Source organism: Argentina silus (genome assembly GCF_951799395.1).
Source record: "Argentina silus genome assembly, chromosome: 2".
In the NCBI taxonomy this organism is placed as follows: Eukaryota; Metazoa; Chordata; class Actinopteri; order Argentiniformes; family Argentinidae; genus Argentina; species Argentina silus.
This window is the reverse complement of record NC_139656.1, coordinates 24,174,797-24,194,006: the sequence shown is the minus strand read 5'-3', so window position 1 is coordinate 24,194,006 and position 19,210 is coordinate 24,174,797. Positions and strand designations below refer to the sequence as shown.

The following is a 19,210-nucleotide window of genomic DNA, read 5'->3' as shown; positions in this document are numbered from 1 at the left end:
ATGCTCTTTAATTTCATGGACGAAATTGGCTTATACATGCATGAAATACAATTAAAATGATCAATTCATTATGTCATTAATGCTGATCTAAAATGTTATTTGTTCAAGAATTAGATTTCTATAGGCCTTTTTAAGTTTGCTTTTTCAACTGCTTCAACAATACAATTTTAATTCCACCTTTTCTCTCTAACCTTGTCCATCGCAAATTTCGAGGATGGGAAAATACTGTTTTATTAAACACTGCAATGCTTTATTACAGCTGGTGTGTGATAGTTAGCTGTGGTCACCTGGCCAAACATGTATTGATTTACATGATCACGTCATACACCACATGTTGGTATATTGATGCCATAATTACTCTCTCGTCATCTTAAAGTCTTTTTGACATTTCTTATGGTTTTACATTCATTGGAGAAATGGTTTATAATCGTGTAATTAAATACAGGCAAATTATCATTCCATGCTGTCAGTAATGCTGATCTAACTTATTATTAGTTAAATCCAACCAGCATGATAATTAGGCTACCCCGTTTTAATTTCGATAAAGGACTACGGCAATGTTTCAGCACCACACGTATGGACAGCTCCTTATGAGATGATTCAAAAGAGGCAAATATGTACGGAGCAAATGGTCGGATTTCAGCTGTAGTAACACGTATGAGGGGAAAAAAACATACATATTTCCCCTGCATGCGTTAGGCTGAAGCATGTGTAATATTGGGTATAATTCCTGTGAACAACTGCAATTCAAGCGATGTATGTTCTATCTACAGCCTTTGTGTTGGAATTTATATTTGGAAAATAGAAATGAAAACCTTTGAATGTAGTTTTCCAAGAATTACTCTACGTGTCGCTGTTTACTGCATATTGGGAGATATACACGTCTCCACCCAGTTTAACCATAAGAGGGGGGGATATCTTTTCGGTGAGGCAAACCTTCGTCTCTTTCAGATGGACCATATTGTGCGTTTAATTGGAAATAATTACGGAGTAAATGTATGATTTTGAAGGTTGACAAACATATTCATACCCCGTTGGAGTAAGACCTATACAGTTTGGGATTATGGAACACGTTGGATTATCAGTGTCGGCCTCGACATGCTGTCTGTTCTTTATGTTTTTCTTAGTGCGCGCAAGCCTTGGAGACATGAACTATGCTATTCCAGAGGAGATGAAACGCGGATCTGTGATTGGAAATGTAGCTAAAGATCTGGGGCTGGATGCGAGAGGATTTTCTGCTCGCAAGGCTCGTTTGAATATGGATGGCAGTCGTCAACGTTACTGTGACATTAATCTGAATACTGGAGATTTTGTTGTGGCTGAAACAATAGACAGGGAGGAGCTGTGCGGGCCGAGGGTTTCTTGTTCTTTAAAATACGAGCTTGTGTTAGAGAATCCTCTAGAATTACATCGTATAACTGTGCAAATTCAAGATACAAACGATAACTCCCCTACATTTTCGAATGACCGCATTGAACTAGAAATCAGTGAATCAGCCGTTCGAGGAACGCGCTTCCTCTTAAGCGAGGCCCATGATGCGGATATAGGGCTAAACTCAGTTCAAAAATATTCCCTGGAAAAAAATGACTATTTTGCATTAACTGTTCATACGAACCCAGATGGAGGAAAGTATAGTGAATTAGTGGTAGAAAATGAGTTAGATCGTGAAAAGCAAGACAAAGTTAATTTGTTACTCACAGCGGTTGACGGTGGGACTCCACAGAGATCTGGTACTGTTGTTATACATGTTACTGTGTTGGACGCGAACGATAATATTCCAGTGTTTAGCCAGAATGTTTACAAGGTCAGTCTACCCGAAAACGCTCCGTTAGGTACAGTAGTAATAAGAGTAACGGCTACTGATGCTGACGAGGGACTGAATGGAGAGGTGACTTATGAATTGAGTCGTGTCAGTAAAAGAGCAGCGAAACTGTTTTCTATCATTAAGACATCCGGAGAAATAAAAGTAATCGGCCCCATTGACTATGAAGAGGAAACATATTATGAAATGAGCGTACAGGCAAAAGATGGTTTAGGGTCAGCTTCAAATTCTAAAGTTATTATCGAAATCACAGATGTGAATGACAATGCACCTATTATATTTATCAAATCGTTTAACAATCCTATTCCCGAGAATGTCTTACCTGGCACTGAGGTAGGCATCATTAATGTACAGGATGAAGACTCAGAAAGAAATAGACAGGTCCACTGCTCCATTCAGCAAAATGTTCCTTTCAAATTAAACCCCTCAATAAAAAATTATTATTCTCTGGTCACCACAAGTAAACTAGACCGTGAGATGATATCAGATTATAACATCACAATCATTGCTACAGATGGAGGGTCTCCACCCCTATCCTCATCAAAGATCATTCATTTATCTGTGTCAGACGTCAATGACAATCCACCTGTGTTTGAAGAACAATCCTACAGCGCCTATGTGACTGAGAATAACACGCCTGGCTCCTCTATATGTTCTGTTACTGCCAGAGACCCAGACTGGAGACAGAACGGCACAGTGGTCTATTCTCTACTGCCCAGTGAGGTCAACGGTGTTCCAGTGTCCTCATTCTTATCCATTAACGGAGACACGGGGGTGATCCATGCTGTGAGGGCATTTGATTATGAACAGTTTAGGAGCTTCAAAGTCCACGTTGTAGCCAGAGACAATGGTTCTCCTCCGCTCAGCAGTAACGTGACTGTGAGTGTCTTCATAACAGATGAGAATGATAACTCTCCACAGATATTATATCCTGCTTCAGCAGGAAACTCATTGATGACTGAGATGGTCCCCAAAGCTGCTATGGCGGGGTCCCTTGTTTCCAAGGTGATAGCTGTGGATGCTGACTCTGGACAGAACGCGTGGCTTTCATATCAGATTGTGAAATCGACTGATCCGGGACTTTTCTCTATTGGTCTCCACGGCGGAGAGATCAGGGCTCAGCGGGACATTTCTGAATCTGACAGTATGAAGCAGAACCTTGTTATAGCAGTGAAAGATAACGGACAGCCCTCTCTCTCTACAACCTGTTCAGTATATTTACTTATATCAGATAACTTGGCTGAAGTTCCAGAACTGAAAGATATGTCTTATGAGGGCAGTAGTTCCAAACTAACCTCCTACCTGATCATCGCCCTGGTGTCTGTTTCCACCTTTTTCATCACTTTCATTATTCTTATCGTGGCCGTGAGGTTTTGCCGCAGGAGAAAGCCTCGAATGTTGTTTGATGGAGCAGTCACCATTCCCAGCACGTATTTCCCTCCCAACTATGCAGAGGTGGATGGAGCTGGAACTCTCCGTAGTGCTTACAATTATGACGCATACCTGACAACGGGCTCACGCACCAGTGACTTCAAGTTTGTTACGTCATACAATGACAACACGCTGCCAGCTAATAACACAATGAAGAAGAGTCCAGTTGAGCCCATTGGAGAAAGTATAATGACACTGAACAGCGCAGGCGACACCTATGAGGTAAATCATGATTACTTAACTTCATTTTAAATGGCAAGTCCCTATAGAATGCAAAATCATATGAACAAGAAACATTTTCTTTTTAGTTTTCCCCTTTGAACTACAAATTATAGCGTACTTCATGTGAATTCTACCTCATGTCTCTGACTTTGTCGAGCTATCACAGTTTTGCAGGACGACGGTCATGTATTGTCTATATGCCTAAGTCTTTCAATACTTTATTGCAGCTGATCTAAAGCTCTGTTTTATGGCTAAACAATGTATTGACGCTCATTGCTAAGGGTGAAAGGCATTTCAACGCTAATGACAATTTAGTCTTCACAGGGTTATTTATTACTTCTATTGTGCTTGTTGTTCCAGAATACATGACATTACATGTTATCATTATAATACGATAGGCATACACTGCAATATGCAGTAGAAATACATGTGTTTATTGTTTGTCTCAATTGCTGTTTTAACATAAATCATAGTTTCACATTTCGATAAGGCGATGCCACATACATTTTGCTCTTAGGCAATATGTTCTCTCTCTGTATCCTATTGTAGTTCAGCACCCTTGTAGTCTTACAATTCAGAATCTAAAGAATATCAGATCAAGCTTGACTTGACGTGGAGTCAATTGATGAAATGTTAGGGAGGTACTGTGTACCCAGTCCGTCCAGATAAGAGATGTAGTAGTTTCAGCACCACATGCATGGACAGCGCCACACGAGCTCTTTCGAATGAGCTTTCAGTTCGAGAAAGAAAATTATACAACCCTTTTCCCCCGTTAATGCTTTGCCAAACATATTTATTGTTCTTGATTATTTGGCCAACTTTAACTTTTTGTGGAAAAGAGGTAGTCTATTTTGAGCCCTGTGGGCCTATGCTTTACCCTATTTAGTAGTCACGGTCACATGTTAACTGCGTAAACTAATCGATGTCTTTATCTTAGAATTTCAATTAAAGATCTTGGATTGTAGTTTTCAAATGAATACTCTACGTGTCGCTGTTTACTACATATTGGACGATATACACGTCTCCACCCAGTTTAACCAAAGGAGGGGAGGATATATTTGCTGTGGAGTGTGACAAACCATCGTCTCCTACACATATATTAGCCTACATCGTGCAGTTTATTGGACAGAATTACGGAGTAAATATCAGATTTTGAATATTGAATAACATATTCGTACTCCCGTGGAGTTGGAATACAGTTTTGGATTATGGAACACGTTGGATTATCAGGATCGGCCTCGACGTGCTTTCTGATTTGTATTCTCTTCTTAGTGCGTACAAGCCTTGGAGACATGAACTATGCTATTCCGGAGGAGATGAAACGCGGATCTGTGATTGGAAACTTGGCTAAGGATCTGGGGCTGGATGTGAGAGGATTTTATGCTCGTAAGGCTCGTTTGGATATGGTTGGCAGTCGTCAACGTTATTGTGATATTAATCTGAATACTGGAGATTTCGTTGTGGCTGAAACAATAGACAGGGAGGAGCTGTGTGGTTCGAGGATTTCTTGTTCTTTAAAATACGAGCTTGTGTTAGAGAATCCTCTAGAATTGCATCGTATTATTGTACAAATCCAAGATGTTAACGACAACTCGCCAGTATTTTCTAATGACCGCATTCAACTAGAGATCCGTGAATCAGCCGATAGGGGAACTCACTTTCTCCTGCGCGAGGCCCATGATGCAGATATAGGACAAAACGCAGTTCAAAAATATTATCTTGAAAAAAATGACTACTTTGGGTTAGGTGTTAAAACAAATACAGATGGAGGGAAATACAGCGAATTAATATTAGAGAAAAAGCTTGATCGAGAACAGCAGCAGGAGGTGACACTCTTACTGACTGCGGTTGACGGTGGCACTCCACAGAGATCTGGTACTGTTGTAATACACGTCACTGTTCTAGATGCTAACGATAATATTCCAGTGTTTAGCCAGAATGTCTACAAGGTCAGTCTACCCGAAAACGCTCCTTTTGGTACAGTAGTAACAACAGTAACGGCTACAGATGCAGATGAAGGACTGAATGGAGAGGTGACATATGAATTTAGTCGTGTAAGTAACAGAGCAGCAAAGCTATTTTCAATTAATAAAACAACCGGAGAAATAAGAGTAATAGGTCCCATTGACTTTGAAGAGGAAACATATTATGAAATGAGCCTAGAGGCAAAGGATGGTTTAGGGTCAGCTTCAAATTGTAAATTAATTATCGAAATCACAGATGTGAATGACAACGCACCAATGATATTCATAAAATCCCTAAACAGTCCTGTTCCTGAGAATGTGTTACCTGGCACTGAGGTGGGCATCATCAACATTCAGGATAAAGACTCAGAGAGAAATGGACAGGTCCGTTGCTCTATTCAGCAAAATGTTCCTTTCAAATTAAACCCCTCTATCAAAAATTATTATTCTCTGGTCACCACAAGTAAACTAGACCGTGAGATGGTATCAGATTATAACATCACAATCACTGCTTCAGATGGAGGCTCTCCACCCCTTTCCTCATCAAAAACTATTCATTTATCTGTGTCAGACGTCAATGACAATCCACCTGAGTTTGTAGAACAATCCTACAGCGCCTATGTGACTGAGAATAACATGCCTGGCTCCTCTATATGTTGTGTTACTGCCAGAGACCCAGACTGGAGACAGAACGGCACAGTGGTCTATTCTCTACTGCCCAGTGAGGTCAACGGTGTTCCAGTGTCCTCATTCTTATCCATTAACGGAGACACGGGGGTGATCCATGCTGTGAGAGCATTTGATTATGAACAGTTTAGGAGCTTCAAAGTCCACGTTGTAGCCAGAGACAATGGTTCTCCTCCGCTCAGCAGTAACGTGACTGTGAGTGTCTTCATAACAGATGAAAATGATAACTCTCCACAGATATTATATCCTGCTTCAGCAGGAAACTCCTTGATGAACGAGATGGTCCCCAAAGCTGCTATGGCGGGGTCACTTGTTTCCAAGGTGATAGCTGTGGATGCTGATTCTGGACAGAATGCGTGGCTTTCATATCAGATTGTGAAATCGACTGATCCGGGACTTTTCACTATTGGTCTCCACAGCGGAGAGATCAGGGCACAGAGGGACATTTCTGAATCTGACAACATGAAACAGAACCTTGTTATATCAGTGAAAGATAATGGACAGCCCTCTCTCTCTACAACCTGTTCAGTATATTTACTTATATCAGACAACTTGGCTGAAGTTCCAGAACTGAAAGATATGTCTTATGAGGGCAGTAGTTCCAAACTAACCTCCTATCTGATCATCGCCCTGGTGTCTGTTTCCACCTTTTTCATCACTTTCATTATTCTTATCGTGGCCGTGAGGTTTTGCCGTCGGAGAAAGCCTCGAATGTTGTTTGATGGAGCAGTCACCATTCCCAGCGCGTATTTCCCTCCCAACTATGCAGAGGTGGATGGAGCTGGAACTCTCCGTAGCTCTTACAATTATGACGCATACCTGACAACGGGCTCACGCACCAGTGACTTCAAGTTTGTTACGTCATACAATGACAACACGCTGCCTGCTAATAACACAATGAAGAAGAGTCCAGTTGAGCCCATTGGAGAAGGTATAATGACTCTGAACAGCGCAGTCGACACATACGAGGTAAATCATCCTTTTTAACGTCATAGCCTATGAATACATGATTGCTTATATTTTGAGTCTTCTTTTTAACTGCTTGAACTGGAGGATTTGATTTCCACCTCTCTGAATTCCAAGGTATCTGAGCTTGTCCATCGCAAATGTGGAGGACAGGAAAAGGTTTTTAATATCAAAGAATGCAATTCTTTGTTTCTGCTGGTTTGTGATAGTTAGCTCTAATCCTATGGCCATACATGTATTGATTTACATGGATACATCATACAGCACATATTGGTATTGTAATGCTATATTGACTATCTCTAGTCATCTTAAGGATTTTGTAGCTATTGTGGGCATGTTGTCCTGACTGTTCTTACAGTTGTTCATGAGTTTCTCTTCATGCGAGAAATTGGCTTGTACTAGTTGCATGAAATACAATAAAATTATCAGTTTATTCTGTCATTAATGCTGATCTAAAATATTATTTGTTCAATAATTTGATTTCTATAGGCCTTTGATGTTTGACTCATCTTTTTATACACATACCTCTATGTTACCTACTAGAATTAAATTACACGTCATTATTTGAGTTTGAGTTATTGTTTTTCAATGATCAGTCGTTTTGTTACTTTAGAAAAAATCTATAGAGCTACATTTTGCAATAACACAAAAAAACGTAGGCCTTTCTGATTGTATTTTGATAATAGGACGCTAGCAGTGTTTCAGCACCATATTCTGTATATGGACAGCTCTTTAGGAGAGGATTGGAAGGAGGCAAAGCTGTACTGAGCTAATCTTCGGCCTTTCAGTTGTAGTCAAAAGGAAGGGTAAAACAGTTACACAATTCCCCTAAATGCTTTCGGCTAAAGTATGTGTAATATTGGATATACTTCCTGTGAACAACTGTAATTCAAGCGCAGTATTTTCTATGTGCAGCCTTTGTGTTGGAATTTCTATTTTCAACCTTTGAATGTAGTTTTCCAAGCATTACTCTACGTGTCGCTGTTCACTGCATATTGGTGATATACACGTCTCCACCCAGTTGAACCGTAAGAGGGGAGGATATATTTTCGGTAGACAAACCATCGGCTCTTTCAGATGGACCATATTGTGCGTTTTATTGGACACAATTACGAAGTAAATGTTTGATTTTGAGGGTTGAAAAACATATTCATACCCCGTTGGAGTTGGAGTAGGACCTATACAGTTTGGGATTATGGAACACGTTGGATTATCAGTGTCGGCCTCGACATGCTATCTGTTCTTTATGTTTTTCTTAGTGCGCACAAGCCTTGGAGACATAAATTATGCTATTCCGGAGGAGATGAAAAGCGGATCTGTAATTGGAAACTTAGCTAAGGACCTAGGTCTTGATGCGAGAGGATTTTCTGCTCGAAAGGCTCGTTTGGATATGGATGGCAGTCGTCAGCGTTATTGTAACATTAATCTGAATACTGGAGATTTTATTGTGGCTGAAACAATAGACAGGGAGGAGCTGTGCGGGTCGAGGGTTTCTTGTGCCTTGAAGTACGAGCTTGTGTTAGAGAATCCTCTAGAATTACATCGTATCACTGTGCAAATTCAAGACACAAACGATAACCCCCCAATTTTTCCGAATGACCGCATTCTATTAGAAATCAGAGAATCGGCCGACAGAGGAACGCGCTTCCTCCTAAATGAGGCTCATGATGCGGATATAGGGCTAAACTCAGTTCAACAATATTCCCTGGAAAATAATGACTATTTTGCATTAGCTGTTCATACGAACACAGATGGAGGAAAATATAGTGAATTAGTAATAGAGAAGGAGCTAGATCGTGAACAGCAAAAGGAAGTGACCTTGTTTCTCACAGCGGTTGACGGTGGGACTCCACAGAGATCTGGCACCGTTGTTATACACGTCACTGTGCTGGATGCGAACGATAATATTCCAGTGTTTAGCCAGAATGTATATAAGGTCAGTTTACCTGAAACTGCTACTTTAGGTACAGTAGTTATAAAGGTGACGGCCACTGATGCAGACGAAGGACTGAATGGGGTAGTGACATATCAGCTGACTCGTGTAAGTAACAGAGGAGCAAAACTGTTTTCTATGAATGAGACAACCGGAGAAATAAGAGTAATCGGAACCATTGACTTTGAAGAGGAAACATATTATGAAATGAGCGTACAGGGAAAAGATGGTTTAGGGTCAGCTTCAAATTGTAAAGTTGTTGTCGAAATCACAGATGTGAATGACAATGCACCGATGATATTAATCAAATCATTTAACAATCCTGTTCCTGAGAATGTGTTACCTGGCACTGAGGTGGGCATCATTAATGTACAGGATAAAGATTCAGAGAGAAATAGACAGGTCCGCTGCTCCATTCAACAAAATGTTCCTTTCAAATTAAACCCCTCCATCAAAAATTACTATTCTCTGGTCACTACAAGTGAACTAGACCGTGAGATGATATCTGATTATAACATCACAATCACTGCCACTGACGAAGGGTCTCCACCCCTATCCTCATCAAAGACTATTTATTTTTCTGTGTCAGATGTCAATGACAATCCACCTGTGTTTGAAGAACAGTCTTACAGCGCCTATGTGACTGAGAATAACAAGCCTGGCTCCTCTATATGTTGTGTTACTGCCAGAGACCCTGACTGGAGACAGAACGGCACAGTGGTCTATTCTCTACTGCCCAGTGAAGTCAACACTGTTCCAGTGTCGTCATTCTTATCCATTAACGGAGACACGGGGGTGATCCATGCTGTGAGAGCATTTGATTATGAACAGTTTAGGAGCTTTAAAGTCCACGTTGTAGCCAGAGACAATGGTTCTCCTCCGCTCAGCAGTAACGTGACTGTGAGTGTCTTCATAACAGATGAGAATGATAACTCTCCACAGATATTATATCCTGCTTCAGCAGGAAACTCCTTGATGACTGAGATGGTCCCCAAAGCTGCAATGGCGGGGTCACTGGTTTCCAAGGTGATAGCTGTGGATGCTGACTCTGGACAGAATGCGTGGATTTCATATCAGATCGTGAAATCGACTGATCCGGGACTTTTCACAATTGGTCTCCACAGCGGAGAGATCAGGGCACAGAGGGACATTTCTGAATCTGACAGTATGAAGCAGAACCTTGTTATATCAGTTAAAGATAATGGACAGCCCTCTCTCTCTACAACCTGTTCAGTATATTTACTTATATCAGATAACTTGGCTGAAGTTCCAGAACTGAAAGACATGTCTTATGAGGAGAGTAGTTCCAAATTAACCTCCTATCTGATCATCGCACTGGTGTCCGTTTCCACGTTTTTCACCACTTTCATTATTCTTATTGTAGCCGTGAGATTTTGCCGGAGGAGAAAGCCTCGAATGTTATTTGATGGAGCAGTCACCATTCCCAGCGCGTATTTCCCTCCGAACTATGCAGAGGTGGATGGAGCTGGAACTCTCCGTAGCTCTTACAATTATGACGCATACCTGACAACGGGCTCACGCACCAGTGACTTCAAGTTTGTTACGTCATACAATGACAGCACGCTGCCTGCTAATAACACAATGAAGAAGAACCAAAACATCTCGGTTGAGGACAGCACACACATGCTGAATAGCGCTGGGGAATTCGAGGTGAGCGAACATGGCTGCACGAATGTGTTTTCTCTCTCACGATTTGAACATTGTATGCAATTATAATGCATTCTACATGATTAACTTTTTTAAAAACGTTCACGCTATTATCCATGTTTTACAGTTTTATAATTGGCTAGTATAATGGTCTTGTTCCTTTTACGCTATGTGCATTTTTCGAAGTGTGAAGCAATAACCTTACGTGAATGTAGCTATAACAAGTATATGTCATTTAATATGGAATTGACACACTAGTAATGTTGGTCGAAGTTTAGATCGCTTTACATCTTGCAGACATATTTGACTGGACATAATGGAATTATATTATATGCTAACGAAAGTGATTTTTGCGACGGTTCTGTACGGGTGGCCTATTCCCTCTCTCTTTCTACGAATTATCCTTTCGTCCTGGAATATTTGGCAAACCATTATCAATGACGATACACTGCAATAGTTCAGACAGAAACCGATGTTGTTGTTTTTCCCACATATGGCTTGAGAATAAACTGCGATCCTATCTATCCAGTTGCTGCTGTTCAACGAGGATTCCAACAATTCTATTTCAGCACCAGTAATGTAGACAGCGCCAACAAGCGAAGCCTCCTTTTCATTCAGTTGATTTCAGTAGATTAGACCAACACCGCATAACCTCAGAGAATTTGGGAGATGTTTTCCTTTTGTTCATAATAAGGTACATTTATATTTAAAGGCCTTTGTGAAAGGCATTCTTCTAGGCTGTACACGTTGAGAATGTTTAATGTGAATTAGGGCCTACACTCCATCATATCGTGTACCCTAACTAAATGTTATGCTACAAGGTTTATTTCTAAGGGTTTGGTTTCAGTAAAAGGTTGCGTCAGGGCTTGCTTACACCAACTCTAGAAACGATAAGTGCAAACAGCACACATGTAAACAATCTATATGACATACAACTGTATAGTCGACCATGTTAGTTTTTCACGTTGAACTAGAACAGACTGAGAAAAAGGTCTAGGCCTAGAATTTCAAGGGCTTCATTTAGCCTGCTTTAAGGACTTAAGTTGCACTTCTTATATATGGGCATTGCTCAAATCGAAATCAAAATGTAGAAATGTAGTCAATTTAGAAATGTATTAATTGACACACAACCGTACCATCTACCTAAATGCACATCATTGTTTTTGCTCGATTTACATTATAGGCTAAGTGTTTTAATATGGAATATACTTTGTTGCCTATAGTTGTTGCAGTTTTTGAAAAGTACTCAGTGTGTCGCTCTTCACCAGCTATTGTGGAATATAGATATCTCCACCTACTAATATCATATGTAAAGGAAGGAGACAGTATCGTAGAAAACAAAACCATAGGCTGAATTGAATGTTAGGCTGCTGGTACTCAGTCATTTTTACATTTCGATCTCACTCTTGCAAAGGCAGTCACCAAGAGTTTTATTGGTATGAGGTCAATTCTGACAATGGAATACAAAGGATCCTCTAGTTCTGTCTGGATATTCGATCTGATTGTCTTTCTTTTCCTCCTGCGGAACAGCAATGGAGATATGAGCTATTCTATACCAGAGGAGATGAAACGCGGATCTGTGATCGGGAATATTGCCAATGATCTCAGGGTAGATCATAAAATACTTTCAGCTCGAGAGGCTCGTTTAGAAATGGAAGGCAGCAGCAGGCGTTATTGTGAAATAAATCTGAGTACTGGTGATTTGATTGTTGCTGAGAGAATTGACAGGGAGCAGCTTTGCGGTCGGAGGATTTCGTGCGCATTGGAATATGAAATGGTTATGGAGAATCCTTTAGAATTACACCGCATCGTTGTTCAGATACAAGATATTAATGATAATTCGCCACAGTTTACGGAAGATGTCGTTAAATTCGAGATCACAGAATCAGCAGACAAAGGCGCTCGATTTACGCTCAATGAGGCTCACGATGCAGATATAGGACTAAATGCTGTTCAAGGCTACAGCCTTCAAAGGAACGACCATTTTACCTTAGCTGTTAATACGAACTCTGACGGAGGGAAATACAGCGAGGTAGTTTTAGACAAGGAGCTGGATCGTGAACAACAGCGGGAGGTGACATTGTTACTTACTGCGATTGACGGCGGAAATCCACAGAGATCTGGTACAGTAGTCATACACGTCACTGTGCTGGATGCAAACGATAATATTCCAGTATTTAGTCAAAAGGTCTACAAAGTCACGATACCTGAAAATTCTCCAATCGATACTTTGGTGGCAACTGTTAAGGCCACGGATGCTGACGAGGGAGCTAATGGGGAAGTAACCTATGATTTCGGTCGTGTTTCAAATGAGGGGAATCCATTGTTTAAACTTGACCATAAAACGGGGGAAGTTAAAGTTGGCGGAAAAATTGATTATGAAGAAGAGTCGTTTCATGAATTACGTATCCAGGGAAAGGACGGGTCGGGATTGTCCTCTTTTGCTAAAGTTATTATTGAAATTACTGACGTGAATGATAACGAACCCGTGATATCTCTGAAATCGTTAAAAAATCCAATCCCTGAGAATGTGTTACCTGGTACAGAGGTGGGCATCATTAATGTGCAGGATAAAGATTCGGAGAGGAACAGACAGGTCCGCTGCTCCATTCAACAAAATGTTCCTTTCAAATTAAACCCCTCCATCAAAAATTACTATTCTCTGGTCACTACAAGTGAACTAGACCGTGAGATGATATCAGATTATAACATCACGATCACTGCTACTGATGAAGGGTCACCACCTTTATCCTCATCAAAGAGTATTCATTTATCTGTGTCAGACGTCAATGACAATCCACCTGTGTTTGAAGAACAATCCTACAGCGCCTATGTGACTGAGAATAACACGCCTGGCTCCTCTATATGTTGTGTTACTGCCAGAGACCCAGACTGGAGACAGAACGGCACAGTGGTCTATTCTCTACTGCCCAGTGAGGTCAACGGTGTTCCAGTGTCCTCATTCTTATCCATTAACGGAGACACGGGGGTGATCCATGCTGTCAGGGCATTTGATTATGAACAGTTTAGGAACTTTAAAGTCCACGTGGTAGCCAGAGACAATGGTTCTCCTCCGCTCAGCAGTAACGTGACTGTGAGTGTCTTCATAACAGATGAGAATGATAACTCTCCACAGATATTATATCCTGCTTCAGCAGGAAACTCCTTGATGACTGAGATGGTCCCCAAGGCTGCTATGGCGGGGTCCCTTGTTTCCAAGGTGATAGCTGTGGATGCTGATTCTGGACAGAACGCGTGGCTTTCATATCAGATCGTGAAATCGACTGATCCGGGACTTTTCACTATCGGTCTCCACAGCGGAGAGATCAGGGCACAGCGGGACATTTCTGAATCTGACAGTATGAAGCAGAACCTTGTTGTATCAGTGAAAGATAACGGACAGCCCTCTCTCTCTACAACCTGTTCAGTATATTTACTTATATCAGATAACTTGGCTGAAGTTCCAGAACTGAAAGACATGTCTTATGAGGGGAGTAGTTCCAAATTAACTTCCTATCTGATTATCGCACTGGTTTCCGTTTCCACCTTTTTCATCACGTTCATTATTCTCATCGTGGCCGTGAGGTTTTGCCGTCGGAGAAAGCCTCGAATGTTGTTTGATGGAGCAGTCACCATTCCCAGCGCGTATTTCCCTCCCAACTATGCAGAGGTGGATGCAGCTGGAACTCTCCGTAGCTCTTACAATTATGACGCATACCTGACAACGGGCTCACGCACCAGTGACTTCAAGTTTGTTACGTCATACAATGACAACACGCTGCCTGCTAATAACACAATGAAGAAGAGTCCAGTTGAGCCCATTGGAGAAAGTATAATGACACTGAACAGCGCAGGCGACGCCTATGAGGTAAATCACGATTACTTAACTTCATTTGAAATGGCTAGTCCCTTATGAAATGCATGGTCACATGAAAATAAACAATCTAACATTGTTTTGCCCGATGAACTATCGGCTGACTTAATATGATTTCAAATTCGGGTCTCAGACTCTCGCAATCGAGCTTTATTGTAGCTGTTCTAAGATATCGTAGCAAGTTTTTTTTTTTTTTGGTGACACAACTTATTGACGCGTACTGATAAGGGCAACACCATGTAGCACAGAAACGCATTTCAACGATGACTGTCTCAGTCATCTGGTTATGCTATTTATTGCGTCCATTCTGCGTGTGTTATGCCGGATAATATATAACATTACATGTTCTCAATAGATAATACAATGTTCTCATTATGGAACACGATAGACAACAACTGCATTACGCAATAGAAATAAAAATGTAGTCTGTCTGTCCCAACTGTAGTTTGTCAATATACTGTATCACTGTCATTGTTTTCCATTTCGAATAATCCTCTTGCATTTTGCATTTAGGCAATACTTTCCCTCTCTGCATCCGATTGCAGTTCAGATGCTTCATAACAAGTATTCCAATTTAGAATCGAAGGAATATCCAATCAAACTAAACGTGCAGAGATGTGTTATCAATTGATGTGAAGTCATCAGAGTCCGTTCAGAGACATATGCAGGCCTTGTAGGTTCAGCACCACAAAAAGGGACAGCGCTTCAGAAGCGCTTTCACAGGGGCAATGCTGATTGCAATACCTTTTAATTGTAGAAAGAAACGACAGAGCACCTTTTTCCTATTAATGCTTGACCAAATTATTCACAGGTCGTGGTTATTACTTCAACGTCTTGTGGGACAAATTGTAGCCTATGTTTTACATTTTGGGTATTGACGAACAGATGTTTCACTGCATAACTTTAATTTCAGTCTTTGTTTTAGCATTGTGATTACAAACCTTTGAATGTAGTTTGCAAATTAATGCTCTACGTGTCGCTGTTCACTGCATATTGGACGATATACACGTCTCCACCCAGTTTAACCATAAAAGGGGAGGATATATTTTCTGTGTAGTGTGACAAACCATCTCTCCTTCAGACAGATTATAGGGTTTATTGTATTGGACACAATTAGCCTAAGAAGTACATGTTTTATTGTGAAGGTTGAATATCATATTCATACCCCTCTGTAGTTGGAATACATTTTTGGATTATGGAAAACGTTGGATTATCAATAACGGTATCGTCGTGCTGTCTGGTTTTCCTCGTTATCTCAGTTCGTACAAGCCTTGGAGACATGAACTATGGTATTCCGGAGGAGATGAAACCCGGATCTGTGATTGGAAATGTAGCTATGGATCTGGGTCTGGATGCGAGAGGATTTTCTGCTCGCAAGGCTCGTTTGAATATGGATGGCAGTCGTCAACGTTATTGCGACATTAATCTGAATACTGGAGATTTCGTTGTGGCTGAAACAATAGACAGGGAGGAGCTGTGTGGGTCGAGGATTTCTTGTTCTTTAAAATACGAGCTTGTGTTAGAGAATCCTCTCGAATTGCATCGTATTATTTTGCAAATCCAAGATGTTAACGACAACTCGCCAGTATTTTCTGATAATAGCATTCAACTAGAAATCAGTGAGTTAGCCGATAGGGGAACTCACTTCCTCCTAAGCGAAGCTCATGATGCAGATATTGGACAAAACGCAGTTCAAAAATATTCCCTTGAGAGAAATGATTACTTTGGGTTAGGTGTTAAAACAAACCCAGATGGAAGGAAATACAGTGAGTTAATTCTAGAAAAAAAGCTTGATCGAGAACAACAACAAGAGATGACTCTCTTACTTACAGCGGTTGACGGCGGGACTCCAAAGAGATCTGGAACTGTTGTTATACATGTCACTGTTTTGGATGCGAACGACAATATTCCAGTGTTTAGCAAGAATGTCGACAAGGTCAGTCTACCCGAAAACGCTCCGTTAGGTACAGTAGTAACAACAATAACGGCTACTGATGCAGACGAAGGACTGAATGGGGAAGTAACATATGAATTCAGTCGTGTTAGTAACAGAGCAGCGAAGCTATTTTCAATTAATAAAACAACCGGAGAAATAAGAGTAGTCGGCCCCATTGACTTTGAAGAGGAAACCTATTATGAAATGAGCGTAAAGGCAAAGGATGGATTCGGGTCAGCTTCAAATTGTGAAGTGATTATCGAAATCACGGATGTGAATGACAACGCACCGATGTTATATATAACATCCCTTAACAGTCCTGTTCCCGAGAATGTGTTCCCTGGCACAGAGGTGGGCATCATTAATGTGCAGGATAAAGACTCTGAGAGAAATAGACAGGTCCGCTGCTCTATTCAGCAAAATGTTCCTTTCAAATTAAACCCCTCCATAAAAAATTACTATTCTCTGGTCACTACAAATGAACTAGACCGTGAGATGATATCTGATTATAACATCACAATCACTGCCACTGACGAAGGGTCTCCACCCCTATCCTCATCAAAGACTATTAATTTATCTGTGTCAGACGTCAATGACAATCCACCTGTGTTTGAAGAACAATCCTACAGCGCCTATGTGAATGAGAATAACAAGCCTGGCTCCTCTATATGTTGTGTTACTGCCAGAGACCCAGACTGGAGACAGAACGGCACAGTGGTCTATTCTCTACTGCCCAGTGAGGTCAACGGTGTTCCAGTGTCCTCATTCTTATCCATTAACGGAGACACAGGGGTGATCCATGCTGTGAGAGCATTTGATTATGAACTGTTTAGGAGCTTTAAAGTCCACGTTGTAGCCAGAGACAATGGTTCTCCTCCGCTCAGCAGTAACGTGACTGTGAGTGTCTTCATAACAGATGAGAATGATAATTCTCCACAGATATTATATCCTGCTTCAGCAGGAAACTTCTTGATGACTGAGATGGTCCCCAAAACTGCTATGGCAGGGTCCCTTGTTTCCAAGGTGATAGCTGTGGATGCTGATTCTGGACAGAACGCATGGCTTTCATATCAGATCGTGAAATCAACTGATCCGGGACTTTTCACTATTGCTCTACACAGCGGAGAGATCAGGGCACAGCGGGACATTTCTGAATCTGACAGTATGAAGCAGAACCTTGTTATATCAGTGAAAGATAACGGACAGGCCTCTCTCTCTGCAACCTGTTCAGTATATTTACTTATATCAGATAATTTGGCCGAAGTTCCAGAACTAAAAGACATGTCTTATGAGGGGAGTAGTTCGAAATTAACTTCCTATCTGATTATCGCACTGGTTTCCGTTTCCACCTTTTTCATCACGTTCATTATTCTTATCTTGGCCGTGAGGTTTTGCCGTCGGAGAAAGCCTCGAATGTTATTTGATGGAGCAGTCACCATTCCCAGCGCGTATTTCCCTCCCAACTATGCAGAGGTGGATGGAGCTGGAACTCTCCGTAGCTCTTACAATTATGACGCATACCTGAAAACGGGCTCACGCACCAGTGACTTCAAGTTTGTTACGTCATACAATGACAACACGCTGCCTGCTAATAACACAATGAAGAAGAGTCCAGTTGAGCCCATTGGAGAAAGTATAATGACACTGAACAGCGCAGGCCACACCTATGAGGTAAATCACGATTACTTAACGTCATTTGAAATGGCAAGTCCCTATAAATTTCAAAGTCATTTGAACAAGAAACATTTTTATTTTGTTTTCCCCTTTGAACTATAAATGATACCGTACTTCATGTGAATTCCACCTCATGTCTCTGACTTTGTCGAGCTATCACAGTTTTACAGGACGCCGGTTATGTATTGTTTATATGCCTAGGTCTTTCAATACTTCATTGCAGCTGCTCTATAGCTCTGGTTTATGGCTAAACAATATATTCACGCTCATTGCTAAGGTGACAACATGCCACGCAGAAATGCATTTCAACGCGAATGGCAATTTAGTTTTCACAGGGTTAATTATTGCTTCTATTGTGCTTGTTGTTCCGGAATATATTACATTAAATGTTATCATTATAATATGATAGACATACACTGCAATATGCAGTAGAAATATAAGTGTTTATTGTTTGTCTCAATTGCTGTTTTACCATAAATCATAGTCGTTGTTTCACATTTCGAAAAGGCGATGCCACATGCATTTTTCTCAAAGGCAATATGTTCTCTCTCTGTATCCTATTGTAGTTCAGCAGCCTGGTAGTCTTACAATTCAGAATCTGAAGAATATCAGATGAAGCTTGACGTGACGTGGAGTCAATTGATGAAATGTTAGGGAGGTACTGTGTGCCCAGTCCCTCCAGATAAGAGATGTAGTAGTTTCAGCACCACATGCATGGACAGCGCCTCACGAGTTCTTTCGAACGAGCTTTCAGTTGTTGAAAGAAATGATACAACACTTTTTACCCCGTTAATGCTCTGCCAAACATATTTATTGTTCTTGATTATTAGGCCAACTTTAACTTTTTTTGGAAAAGAGGGAGCCTATTTTAAGCACTGTGGGCCTATACTTTACCCTATTTAGTAGTCACGATCACATGTTAACCGCGTCAGCTAATCGATATCTTTATCTTAGAATTTAGATTAAAGGTCTTGGATTGTAGTTTTCAAATAAATACTCTACGTGTCGCTGTTTACTACATATTGGACGATAA

General features: G+C 40.9%; 3 protein-coding genes across 3 annotated transcripts; all 3 read left to right on the top strand.

The window, feature by feature from the left end:
- Window positions 1–1,063: 1,063 nt before the first annotated feature.
- Window positions 1,064–15,850, top strand: LOC310801252 (uncharacterized protein; the record flags this gene model as incomplete). The annotated part of the gene is made up of 4 exons (XM_083665247.1): window positions 1,064–3,437; window positions 4,748–4,861; window positions 12,325–14,561; window positions 15,827–15,850. 4 exons carry the CDS (start codon window positions 1,064–1,066, stop codon window positions 15,848–15,850), a joined length of 4,749 nt encoding a protein of 1,582 aa, XP_083521373.1.
- Window positions 4,879–11,276, top strand: LOC310821581 (protocadherin gamma-A11-like; the record flags this gene model as incomplete). Its single annotated transcript, XM_083693666.1, has 3 exons — window positions 4,879–5,452; window positions 9,057–10,696; window positions 11,223–11,276. The coding sequence occupies 3 exons, from the start codon at window positions 4,879–4,881 to the stop codon at window positions 11,274–11,276; spliced, it is 2,268 nt and encodes a 755-aa protein (XP_083549792.1).
- Window positions 15,847–18,779, top strand: LOC310801251 (protocadherin gamma-A12-like; the record flags this gene model as incomplete). Its single annotated transcript, XM_083665246.1, has 2 exons — window positions 15,847–18,174; window positions 18,744–18,779. 2 exons carry the CDS (start codon window positions 15,847–15,849, stop codon window positions 18,777–18,779), a joined length of 2,364 nt encoding a protein of 787 aa, XP_083521372.1.
- Between the last annotated feature and the right edge of the window lie 431 nt (window positions 18,780–19,210).